Source organism: Rhinoraja longicauda, chromosome 1, assembly GCF_053455715.1.
Source record: "Rhinoraja longicauda isolate Sanriku21f chromosome 1, sRhiLon1.1, whole genome shotgun sequence".
Lineage (NCBI taxonomy): Eukaryota > Metazoa > Chordata > Chondrichthyes > Rajiformes > Arhynchobatidae > Rhinoraja > Rhinoraja longicauda.
This window is the reverse complement of record NC_135953.1, coordinates 101,623,474-101,636,672: the sequence shown is the minus strand read 5'-3', so window position 1 is coordinate 101,636,672 and position 13,199 is coordinate 101,623,474. Positions and strand designations below refer to the sequence as shown.

Here is a 13,199-nt window from a genome sequence, read left to right as displayed (position 1 = left end):
TACCTGGGGATTTGTTACTTTTAAGGGTTTTTATAGTATCGGCTATTTCTTGTGACGAAATTGGTTTTATCATTTCAGATGCTTCTTCTACCTTTAATGCTGGTAAATGTAGTTTTTTGAAAAATTCTTGTGTTTTGGTCTCAGTGAGATTAGATTCTGAGTCACTGTATAAGTTTTCATAATATTCTGCAAAGGCCTTTGCTATCTCTTTTGGCTTAGCCATAATAAAATTGGAAGTGGGATGTCTTATTTTTGTAACTATTCTATTTGTTTGAGCTTTTCGCAGTTGGAATGCCAGTAACCGGCTTGCTCTGTTACCCATCTCATAATATCTTTGATTTATAAAACGAAGAGCTCCTTCTGCTTTATATGTTAAAAGTTCGTCTAACTCTTGTCTCATTTTTTTTAATTCGACGAGAATAGATTTGTTTCTTGTTCTTTTATGTTCTAACTCCAACTCTCTGATTTTACTTTCTAGCTTTCCTTGCCTTTCCATTTGGGTTTTTTTCAATCTGGAAGTTATCTCTATTATTTTCCCTCTCATGACTGCTTTTCCTCCCTCCCATAATGTCGATGGTGAGACCTCGCCATTGTCATTTATTTGAAAATATTCCTTTAAGTTTAGTTTTAGTTCTTTGACAACCTTTTCATCTGATAGGATTGACACATTAAGTCTCCAGTACTTAAAGAAGGATTCCCTGCCCAGCTCAATGGATAGTATGACAGGGGCGTGGTCACTTATAGTTATGGATTCTATACTGCAGTCCCTGACTGTATGTATCTGTTGTTTTGACACACAAAAAAAGTCTATTCTCGAATAACTCCCATGTGGGTTAGAATAAAAGGTAAAATCTCTTCCTTTAGGATTATTATGTCTCCATGGATCAACCAGACCTAATTCTTTTATAACATTATTTAGGACTCTAGATTTTTTTGTTTTTGGTCCCCTCTCAGATGGCAACCTGTCTAAGTTACCATTCTGTATGGTATTAAAATCCCCTCCCAAAATTATCATCCCTCGTCCGTTACTGGTAAGTATATTGGCTATGTTTTTAAAGAATGTTTCATTTTCTTCATTTGGGGCATAGATGTTTAATATTGAAATACTCATATCTCCTATTGTGCCAACCACCATGATATATCTTCCCATATCACCTTTAATCACTTTCTCTACAGAAAATGGTAGGGATTTATTAATTAGTATGGCCACCCCCCTTTTCTTGCCATATGAAGCATGGAATACTTGGTTTACCCATTCCCTTTTCAGTTTTTTATGTTCATTTTCACTCAAGTGAGTTTCTTGGATTAGTGCAATGGCACATTGTAATTTCTTCAACTGACTCAATATTTTCTTTCTCTTAATAGGGTGATTTAGACCGTGCACATTATAAGAAACAAGGTTCAACTTATTCATGACATTTTAAGATGTAGGCCATAAACTCGGTTCCTCCTATAAATCAAAACAACTGTGCAAAACGATACACAGCGAAAAAACAAACAAACAATACACATCTCCCTCTGAACTACTATACAAAAATAACATGTGACTCCCAAAAGTCCCGTCATCAGAGAGTGTGGCAATCTCTCTGGGGAAATAGCACAATGTGCACCTGCAACTTCTCAGAATTAAGTTGCTCCTTGCTCAAATTGAGATCCAGCTTTGCTCCTTCAACCAATTTTGACATTATTCAGTATAAGTGTTACTTAAATCCCATAACTAGCTCCTTTTCAATTCTTTGAACATTAAACATAAATTCAGATTGTCCGCATTATATATACTTCAGGATTGTCATTATTTTTTTACCCTTAGTTCCAGGCTGTTTTTTTTTTTTAGTCCTTACCACTGTGAACCTCAGATTTCACAGACCGAGGGCTTGTATGTCCGCCTCTGTGATGGGTGGCTGTCTCCTCTTTCCCTTCTGTCCTGTCCCCGTAGTCCAGCTGCCCTCCATCCTCACTCTCTGTAGTTTCTCCCACTCGTCCTCCGCCACATGGATCCCCATGTCCTTCAGCATGGGGGCAGCCTCCATCAGTGTATTGAATGTCTTCGTCTCTGTTCCCAGAAACACCTTCAGTCTTGCAGGATATGGGGACTGTGCCTTTATGTTTTTCTCCTTCAACTTTTTTATTACATCCCGCACTTGTTTCCTCTTCTTCTGTATCTCGGTAGTGTAGTCATGGTTGAAGTAAATGGTCCGTTCCTCATATGTTATTTTTTGTTTCCATGCTTGTTGGATGATGCGGTCTTTCACCTGGTGGTCAATGAAGCGGGCGATGATGGCTCGCGGGGGAGCCGCACTCTCTTTCGGTTTGGTAGTCAGCGAGCGGTGCGCTCTTTCGATGCGGATATCGACGGCCGCCGAGATTTGTAATGTTGTTCGGATGAAATCAGTCACAAATCCTATGGTGTCGCCTTTCTCAGCGCCCTCCAGGATCCCATGTATCCGTATGTTATTACGTCTCGCTCTTGCTTCCAAGTCGTCACATTTTGCGGCTAACGCCGCCTCTCTTTGAAGAAGAAAGGCGACTGATCTTTCCAGCCGCGCTGCCCTGTCTTCCGTCTCCCCCAACCTTTCTTCTATGTTCACTGTTCGTCGCTCCAGTGAAGCGGTTCTCTCCAAAAGCTCCTTTAAATTAGTTTCTAGTCTCACCAGAGCTTTTTTGTTGTCATTTACCGCTTCTGTGTGCTCTTGTCTTAACTTGCGTAGCTCCGCCAATATTACGGAGTCTTGTTCCCCACAGCTGGTTCCCTTATCTGGCGTGGCTCTCTTTGCCAAGTCCGTAGCTTTAGTATCCGCATTATCCTTTTTGTTTAACCTTGTCTCCATATTTTTATTTATCGTTAACTTTCGTTGTCGATATAACTTGCGATTGGCCTGCTTCCTATTGTTACTAATGTTTAAAAGAGCTAGTTTTAATTGGTTTCTTTGAGAGCTAACTTTTTAGATTGTCTAGTCCAACATGGCGCCACCGGAAGTTCCTGTCCTGACTGTTTAACATTAACAAGCTGAGGCTTGCTATGATCAGAAGAAGCATTCATAGCTCCTATGCTACAACTTTCTTGTAAATTCCACAGATCTGCAGTGACTACCTGCAGAAAACAACAGGAGTCACTTAGCTGAACTTTTACTATTCTGTTCTTTTCACCATGTACAGCCTGCATCAGTGACCGGAAAGATGGACCCCCAATGCTCTGCTTCGTACCTTCCCATACCTCTAGTGCCCCCCTCCCCAATACTTACTCTGATGAAACATCACCTATTCCTTTTCTCCAGAGATGCTGCCTGACCCGGTGAGTTACTCCAGCATTTTGTGTCTATTTTCGGTGTGATCCAGCATCTGCAGTTCCTTCTTAGACAAAGGTTGATATCCCTCTTATCACTTAAGGGATATGGGCCAAACGTGGATAGTTGGGACTAGTGTGTATGGGGCATCTTGATCGGCATGGGCAAGTTGTGCTGAAGGGTCTGTTTCCATGCTGTATGACTAATAATATATCAGCAATATCTTTTAGTGCTGGAATGCACAGACTTGGAGTCATAGAGTGATAGTGTGGAAACAGGCCCAGAAATAAGTTCATAAGTTATAAGAGCAGCATAAGGCCATTCAGCCCATCAAGTCTACTCCGCCATTCAATCATGGCTGATCTATCTTTCCCTCTCATCCCCATTCTCCCGCCTTCACCCCATAACTCCTAACATCCGTACAAATCAGTTTTGAGTTTAATAATATTACGGCGTGGAGGTGTCTGTGTGTCGGGTGCTCATGACCTGGGTATGGCGGGTATAATGCAGGAGATATTTAGTTGGGGCCATGTGACAACACACATCAGGCATCTAGCCATCTAGTGTTTGCTTAGCAGTGAGCGTGTGGCATTCACGTTGCCTCTCGGACTAGACTCAATACCTTGGTTGATGAACAAAGTTTGGGCACTCCCCTATGCCGAGCTGACCATCGCTTCCAGCTCCCCAGGCAAAGAAAGATCCATCTTCACAAAGAGCCAGTGTATGGCGCCATCCACAGGCCACCTGGACAACTGTCCTTTTATTTAGAGCCTCCACTTGCCCTGTAAAATAAACGGCAGAGATATCATCATATCATATCATCATATATATACAGCCGGAAACAGGCCTTTTCGGCCCTCCAAGTCCGTGCCGCCCAGTGATCCCCGTACATTAACACTATCCTACACCCACTAGGGACAATTTTTTTTACATTTACCCAGCCAATTAACCTACATACCTGTACGTCTTTGGAGTGTGGGAGGAAACCGAAGATCTCGGAGAAAACCCACGCAGGTCACGGGGAGAACGTACAAACTCCTTACAGTGCAGCACCCGTAGTCAGGATCGAACCTGAGTCTCCAGCGCTGCATTCGCTGTAAAGCAGCAACTCTACCGCTGCGCTACCGTTATGTCACGTGCGTGTATTATTCACAATGAAAATTACATTGGCCACAGAACTAATAACCAAATAAATCAAACTGACATCATTTCTTGTGGTCCCGATGTGACTGGGAATGTGATAGTTCCAAACTTCTCAAGTGCTGGAGTAACTCAGCGGGTCAGGTCGCATCTGGAGAGAACATGGATCGGTGACGTTTCGGGTCGGAACCCATCTTCAGGCCAGTGTTAGCTGTGACGTACTTGGTGGTACTCTCCGAGTCAGAAAATTTATGATTGGTATATTGAAAGATACAGCATGGAAACAGGCCATTCAGCCCAGAGTCCTCGCCGATCATCGATCATCCACTCACGCTAGCTCTGTTATCCCATTTTCACGTCCACACCTAACAGCCCACGTACTACACGTTAGGTGCAATTTACAGAGGCCAATTAACCTACAAACACGCATGGCTTTGGGATGTGGGTGGAAACCGGAGCACACACAGGAAACCCAAGCGGTCACTGGGAGAACATGCAAACTCCGTACAGACAACACCCGAGGTCAGGATCGAACCCGGGTTTCTGGCACTGTGAGGTTGTGCCACTGTTGTTGATGACTCCAGAAACTTAACTAATTCTATATTACTTGCTTCCATTGCCCCCAACGACACACCGATCCACTGATAAAGGAGGGACAAGAGACTGAAGAAAGGTATCGACCCGAAATGTCACCCATTCCTTCCATCCAGAGATGCTGCTTGTCCCATTGAGTTACTCCAGCATTTTGTGTCTATCTTAGGCACAATTGACTGCCGTGCTGGGATCTAGATCAACAAGCAATCTGAAATCAGTCCTAAATCAGGGTTTCCACCCGAAATGTCGACCAGTCCTTTCCACCCACTGATGCTGCTTGACCCACTCAGATCCTTAAGCAGATTGTCAATCCACTTAAAGAGTTGATTTATTTAATGTTAATTTCAAATATAAACTTTATTCAGAATAAAAAATATATACAAAATAAAAACTGCAAAAATACCTTTTTGTTTTGTACAATTTCATGAATTCTTGAATTTCCTTTTCTTACCTTTAAAACTCCGGAACAGCTACTTTCACTCTACTATCGGACTTCTGAATGGTCAATTCAATGATGCTTTACCGTTACATGTATCTCGGTACAGTGAAATGTTTGTTTTGCATACAACACGGTAAAATCATACAGCAGTATTACTATATACTATATTATACACTAGATAGTATATATTAATATATATATTATATAGTGTATAATATAGTACTATAGTACATAGTAATCTATATACTAAAACGCTCATTTGTTTGTTTGTTTGTTTGTTCTGTTCCTGCACTATAGCCAAAACGGTATATGATAGCGCGACAATTTTAGGCCCACCTTACTCACTGCCGTCCCTTTGGTGCTAATGGAAGAGGTTTCATTGAAATCGGTGTAATATTTTTAAAGTTATTCACATTTTAAAGTTTAAATCTATTCCTAAGGAGGGAGGGGGAGGGAGGAATAGAGAGGATAAGTGGGGTTGAGGGGGAGGGGAGAGGGTTGGGAGAGGAGGGTACTGCACCAATGCAGGAGAGGTTTGGGCCCAACGGGTCCACTTGGTCTATCGGGGAAACCAGAACTAGGGGGCATAGTCTTAGAATAAGAGGGGGCTCTTTTAAAACTGAGATGAGGAGGAACTTCTTCACTCAGAGGGTGGTTAGTCTGTGGAATTCGCTGCCTCAGGGAGCTGTGGAAGCAGGAACGTTAAATAAAGTTAAAACAGAAATAGATTGTTTTTTAATAGACAAGGGAATTAGGGGGTTCAAACTCCACACAGACAGCACTAGAGGTGAAGATCAAACCTGGGTCTCCGGCGCTGTGAGGCAGCAGCTCTACCGCTTCACCACTGTGCCCTCCTTTGAGTTGAGTGGGCACAAAAATGTGTGGGAATACAGGGCCAAACATAAAAGTGTTGGAGGAAGTCGGTGGGTCAGGCAGTATCTGTCCATTTCCCACCACAGATGCTGCTGAGTTCCTCTAGAACTTTGTTTTTCTCAAGATATAATTTGATGCCTCAATTGACTCTATCTACACTTCACGCAGTCTTGAAAAAACTGCCAACATAATCAAAGACTGATCCCACCTTGCTCTTTCCTTCTCAACACTCCAGTTGGCCAGAGGGTACAGAAGCTTGAAAGCGTGCACCACCAGACCCAGCAGTAGCTTCTTCCCCTCTGTTATCAGGCTTCTGAAAGGTCCTTCCATAAACTAGGGTACTGCCTGATTCACCTCTTACCCATTGTTGGCAAGGGGCTTAGTCTATGGAACTGATGTACTACAATGCTGAGTCAAACTCTGCACTCTGTATCTTTCCCTTTGTGGCTCGACCTATTGTACTTAAGTTTGCCTTGATTGTATTTATGTATAGTATTATCTGATTTAATTGAATAACGTTCAAAACAAAGCTTTTCACTGTACTTTGGAACACTTGGCAATAATAAATCTAAATGTAAATAAGGCAATAAAATCTGGACACACGAGGCTGCAGTTGATGGAAATAAAATGCTCAGTTTACTTAAGAAACTCAGCGGGTCAGGCAGCTTCTGTGGAGGGAAATGGACAGACGACTTTCCGTGAACTTATCTTCCTCAGACAGATAGTATTAGCCAGCATCTGCAGTTATTAGTTTCTATCTCTGTTACTGCAGAGGTTCCTAAAAGAAACTCATAAAGCGCTGGAGTAACGGAGAGGGTTAGGCAGCGTCTCTGGAGAACACGGATAGTCAAGTCAAGTCAAGTCAATTTTATTTGTATAGCACATTTAAAAACAACCCACGTTGACCAAAGTGCTGTACATTTGATTAGGTTCCAATAGAAAAAAAATGAAAACATACAGTAGCACGCAAACAGTTCACAGCGCCTCCTCAATGAGCCTCAAACGCTAGGGAGTAGAAATATGTTTTGAGCCTGGACTTAAAGGAGTCGATGGAGGGGGCAGTTCTGATCGGGAGAGGGATGCTGTTCCACAGTCTAGGAGCTGCAACCGCAAAAGCGCGGTCACCCCTGAGTTTAAGCCTAGACCGTGGGATAGTGAATAGCCCCAAGTCGGCCGATCTGAGGGACCTGGAGTTAGAGAGGGGGGTTAGAAGATTTTTGATGTAGGGGGGGGAGTGTCCATTTAGGGCTTTATACGTGAATAGGAGGAGCTTGAAGTTGATTCTGTACCGTACAGGGAGCCAGTGGAGAGAGGCCAGAATCGGGGTGATGTGGTCCCTTTTACGGGTACCCGTCAGGAGTCTCGCTGCGGCGTTTTGGACCAGTTGCAGGCGGGACAGGGAAGATTGGCTGATCCCAGTGTATAGGGAGTTGCAGTAGTCTAGGCGGGAGGAAATGAAAGCGGATAGGTAACATTTGGGTTTATTCACAAAATGCTGGAGTAACTCAGCAGGTCAGGCAACATGTCGGGAGAGATGGAATGGGTGACATTTCGGGTCGAGACCCTTCTTCAGTCTGAAGAAGGGTCTCGATTTATGAGTTTCTTTTAGGATTTGTACCAGCATCTGCAGTTATTTTCTTATAGGTAACATTTGGGGTCGGGACCCTTCTTCAAACCGAAGGGTCTCGACCCGAAATGTCACCTATCCATGTTCTCCAGTGCAACTGCCCAGCGCTTACTCCAGCGCTTTGTGTATCTTTGGTGAACCAGCATCTGCAGTTCCTTGTATTCTCCAAGGACTGATGTAGGTTAATTGGCTGGGTAAATGTTTTTAAAAAAATTGTCCCTTGTGGGTGTAGGATAGTGTTAATGTACGGGGATCGCTGGGCGGCACGGACTTGGAGGGCCGAAAAGGCCTGTTTCCGGCTGATTATATATGATATGATGATATGATATGATGATGTTCGCTGGAAATCGAAACTGTTCTACAAATAAACAAATGGCAAACAGGGGGAAACGAAACTGAGTTTTTTTTTCGCTGCGTCGTTCGGATTGGACAGAGCGGAGAGGGGCGGTCTGTGCAGTTAAAGTGAACGAACGGTATTTAATTATCAATATGCAGTACTTTATCTTGCATTAAATTGTCATCGATTTCTTCCTGGAGCTCTCTTCTTGAAAAGGTGTTGAATATATATAATTATATATTTACATATACAATTATATGTATTAATATATGATTGGATACATATTCAATATTGTTTATATATGTATATTAAGTTGCGAGTGGAAATCTGTAATAAAAACAGAAAACCCTGTTAAAATAACCCTAGACAGCATCTGTAGACGAAGAACAGATAATATAATATGTGAGTATAAGAAAATAACTGCAGATGTTGGTACAAATCGATGTATTCACAAAATGCTGGAGTAACTGTCTCCTCTGAACTGGTGGAAAGGATGGTAATAGCAGAGAAATATGCTGGAAACTTGAGCAAAAAGCAAAGTGCGTTTGAACCGAAACTTCTTGATTGATCGATTGATTTAGCATGGAAGAACCACCGAGTGAGTCCACGCTGCCCATCGATCACCCCGTTCACACTATAGTTCCAAGTTATCCAACTTTCTCATCCACTCCTACACACTGGGGCAATTTGCAAAAGGCCAATTAACCTACAAAATCTCCGTCTGAAGAAGGGTCCCGACCTGAACAGGTGTGAGATTAACTTGAGAAAAACAATCTTCGTGCAAACAGAATGAGGTCCAGGACTGGAAACGCAAGGAACTGCAGATGCTGGGATCTTGATCAAAACACCATAAATAAAAAGTGCTGGAGGAACTCAGCGGGTCAGGCAGCGTCTGTGGAGGGAAATGGACAGCCGGCGTTTCGGGTCGGGACCCTTCTTCGGACGCGAGAGAGCGAGGTGTGTTGGTAAGCTTCCCCCACCCGCTCACCTGCATCCACCTGTGGCTGCCAGGCGTTGTCCCACCGCCCCTTCCCTCTTCTCCCACACGACAATACGCCTGACCAGATACACCCTCCAGAGATGCTGCCCGACCACCCGACCCACCCACTCCAGCGGCTTTGGAGAGTTCTGAGCATCTGCTGGATGTGAAATGATTGAAACTCCAGGAAGATGCCAGGGTCTCTCGCCCTCTCTCTCCCACTGGGAATGAGGGTCAGGGGCAATGCTTACTTACCCAAGGGAGACTCTCCCGCTTTCCTCCCGAGCTGCCCGCTCTCGTTCTCTCCGCAGGTGTGCACCGTGCCGTCGGTCAAGAGAAACACCCAGTGTCCGGCCCCGCACCAAACCTCCTTCACCGGTCGGTCCCGGAGACATTGCAGCTCGTCGGGCTGAGAGATGCCTCGGTCACCCCCGCTGCCCAGCAGTGCTTCCCCAACAGATCCACCCTCACCCCAGCACAGCATCCTCCTCGCCTCTCTCACGCTCACTCCCGCCGTCTTACTTCTCCCCATCTCTCTCTCCCCGCCTCTGGGCAACGCACCAGTGTCACGACCAGAAGAATCGGACCCCTCCCCTCCCGAAAGCATGAAAGGAATGGAGAAAAACATTAGGTGGAATCAGAAACAGAACTCAATTACAAAGCAGGTCACACTCAAAAGAGGAAATACTGAAGTTTAATATTTTGCTCAGACAAAACATTTGTCCAGTAGTTTCACAAGCAGACCAGGTTTTATGAAAGGAAAACTGACCATCAATACTGAAAGAAATAAGAAATTAATAGGGTGAGAACGCAGCTCTCTGAAATATTAAAACTCACCTCTTTTTATATCTGTTGATATATTTGAATATATACAAACTATTAAAATGTTATTCATCAGTATTACCGAGCTTTACTTAATTGAGCTTTAATATTAATTATGCAAGCATCATAAAAATTGTTTTATTTCCCATCTGTCAGAATGAAAACAAAAGTACGCAAAGCATTATAGTTAAAGGTTATTATCTCTAGAGCAAAATATTAAACTTCAGTATTTCCTCTTTTGAATGTGACCTGCTCTGTAATTGAGTTCTGTATCTGATTCCACCTAATGTTTTTCTCCATTCCTTTCATGCTTTCAGTTTCAGTTTCCTTTCATCGTTCTTGCTGAACTCCAGCCATAAGGATTGGAAATGGAAACCAAGCTGTCACATTGGAAAGGAAATGATTTACAGATGAGGCACAGAGTCACACCCTTGCCTGTGGGTCACAAGTCTGTCAGTTCAAATCCCACTCTTGAACTCAAATTGAACTAACACCAATGCAGTGCCGACAGAGCGCCACACAGCCAGAAAGACCATCTTTTGGATAATGTTTAGGTTTAAGTTTATTATTGTCACATGCATCAATGTACAGTGTTTGCTTTTGTTTGCCTTTGTTTGCAGCTGTACGTCATTGGTGAGACCAAACTTGGAGTAGTTTACTTTAAATCAATTAATTTTATTATTGGAACGTGTACCAAAGTAAAGTGAAAAGCTTTGTTTGGTGCTATGGCGAGTCTGAAGACTTGTAACTTTGTCAAATAAGTTTATTGCAGTAGCAATATTCAATTACAAAGATAACAATCGAGATCGCAGACAACCATTAATCTTAAACTATTCACATCGAAGTCCTCTTCCAACTGACTGGTTTTGGGCGCCAAAACAACCACGTGACCTTGCTGGCCAATCTGAGGGTTCGACTCTCAGGACCAATCCTTATGGTCGCTACATGACCCCCCCCCCCCCCCCCCAGAACCCGAGGCACGGTATCTAGCAGGGAGCCGGATTTCGCGACCAGAACGAGTAAGGAGAGGGGCTGCAGGAACTACAGGGGTAGGAGGGCCAGGGCCGGAGGCTATTGCAGGAGGACGGCCCCGTCGAGGGGGTTGACAGGACAGGACGGTCCTGGTCCAAGTGGGCAGGTTTGAGCCTGGATACAGAGACGAGCTCCCTCCTGCCCCCAACATCTAAGGTGAAAGTGACCGTTCCTTTACGCAACACGCGGAACGGTCCCTCATAGACCCTCTGCAACGGGGAACGATGGCCATCCCTACGCAGAAACACAAATTCACAGTCCTTCAAGGCTGGCAGTTCATGCACCATGGAACACCCGTGGCGTGAAGTAGGAACCGGAGCTAGGGAACCCACTCTCGCCCGGAGTGATGCTAAAACCGACGGAACCGAGTGCTGCTGTGCAGAGGAATCCGGAAGGAAATCACCAGGCACTCTGAGTGGCGAGCCATATACCAATTCCGCAGACAAAGTCCCTAGATCGTGCTTAGGAGCAGTACGGATGCCCAGAAGGTCCCAGGGCAGCTGATCCACCCAATCAGGACCGTCCAGCCGCGCACTGAGGGCCGACTTAAGGTGGCGGTGAAACCGCTCCACGAGCCCATTAGCCTGTGGGTGATACGCTGTGGTCTGCTGCAACCTGGAACCGTACAGCTCAGCTAGCGTAGCCCAAAGGGCAGAGGTGAACTGGGAACCCCGGTCGATGGTGATGACTGACGGAACACCAAAACGGGCCACCCAATGCAGGGCCCGGGCACAAGAGGCGGCGGAGGTGACGGACAACGGGAAGGCCTCAGGCCAACGGGTAAACCGGTCAACCACCGTGAGTAGGTGAGTGTAGCCCTTAGAGGAAGGTAAAGGACCAACTAAATCCACATGAATGTGGAAAAAGCGGACCTCAGGAACCACAAACTCCTGTACAGGAGGTTGGACATGCCGGTGACCTTTGGAGGTCTGGCATGGAATACAGGATCGGGCCCAAGCGGCTACTTGCTTCCGCAGGCCATGCCAAACAAATCTAGCGGCTACTAAGGCTGAGGTGGAGCGAATGGACGGGTGCGCCAGCCCATGAATGGCATCAAACACCCGACGCTGAAGGGTGGCCGGCACCACCGGCCTGGGGTGGGAGAGTGAAATATCACACCAGACTTTTGTACCCGAGGGCCCACAAGCCAATTGGGCCAACTTTAACCCCGAAGTGGTGGAGTGATATGCTGAGGTAGTGTCTGCCAGGCGCTGTGCCTCCGCAAGCTCCTGAAATTCAACCTCGCACTCCACCGCCGAAATTGGGGGAACGGCTGGCCTGGACAGGGCATCAGCAACGGCATTAAGCTTACCAGCGACGTGGCGAACATCCGTGGTAAACTCTGAGATGGAAGTCAGGTGTCGCTGCTGGCGGGCCGACCATGGGTCAGACACTTTAGAAAAAGCGAAAGTCAGCGGTTTATGATCTGTAAAGGCCACGAATGGACGGCCTTCTAAAAAATACCGAAAGTGGCAGACAGCTAAATAGAGGGCCAGAAGCTCCCGGTCAAAAGCGCTATATTTCAGCTCAGCCTGATTAAGCTGTCGGCTGAAAAATGCCAAGGGCTACCAACTGCCGCCAACATGCTGTTCCAAGACCCCTCCCACCGCCACATCTGACGCATCGACCGTAAGGGCCGTGGGGGCGGAGGTGCTCGGGTGGACGAGCATGGTGGCGTCTGCCAGAGCCATTTTAGCTGCTTCCAAGGCCGTCTCGGCTGCAGCGGACCACTCTAACTCGACAGGTTTACCCGCGAGACATTGGAAGAGCGGGCGCATGATCCGTGCTGCTGCAGGCACGAACCTGTGGTAGAAATTCACCATCCCTACAAACTCCTGCAACCCCTTTACCGTGGTGGGCCGTGGAAAGGCACGTACTGCCTCCACTTTTTCCGGCAAAGGAGTGGCACCGGCTGAGGTGATCCAGTGACCTAGGAAATCAATGGAGGAAAGACCAAGTTGACACTTTGAGGGGTGAATGATTAGCCCGTGATCTTGAAGCCGCTGGAACACAGTCCGTAAATGGACCAGATGTTCTTGCACCGAGCGACTGGCGACCAGGATATCATCCAA

General features: G+C 45.6%; 1 protein-coding gene across 3 annotated transcripts in view; it reads right to left on the bottom strand.

Moving 5' to 3' along the window:
* Nucleotides 1-10,099, bottom strand: part of LOC144595781 (putative E3 ubiquitin-protein ligase HERC6) — a 61,055-nt gene extending 50,956 nt beyond the window's left edge. Inside the window, exons 1-2 of one of the 3 annotated variants that reach the window (XM_078403447.1) lie at nucleotides 9,529-10,099; nucleotides 3,907-4,066 (exon numbers count right to left, since the gene is read on the bottom strand). In XM_078403447.1, the coding sequence (XP_078259573.1) occupies nucleotides 3,907-4,066; nucleotides 9,529-9,901 (533 nt within the window). In that variant the 5' untranslated portion in view covers nucleotides 9,902-10,099. The remainder of the gene's footprint in view (nucleotides 1-3,906; nucleotides 4,067-9,528) is intronic. The other 2 variants (XM_078403428.1, XM_078403438.1) reach the window with 2 other exon arrangements.
* Between the last annotated feature and the right edge of the window lie 3,100 nt (nucleotides 10,100-13,199).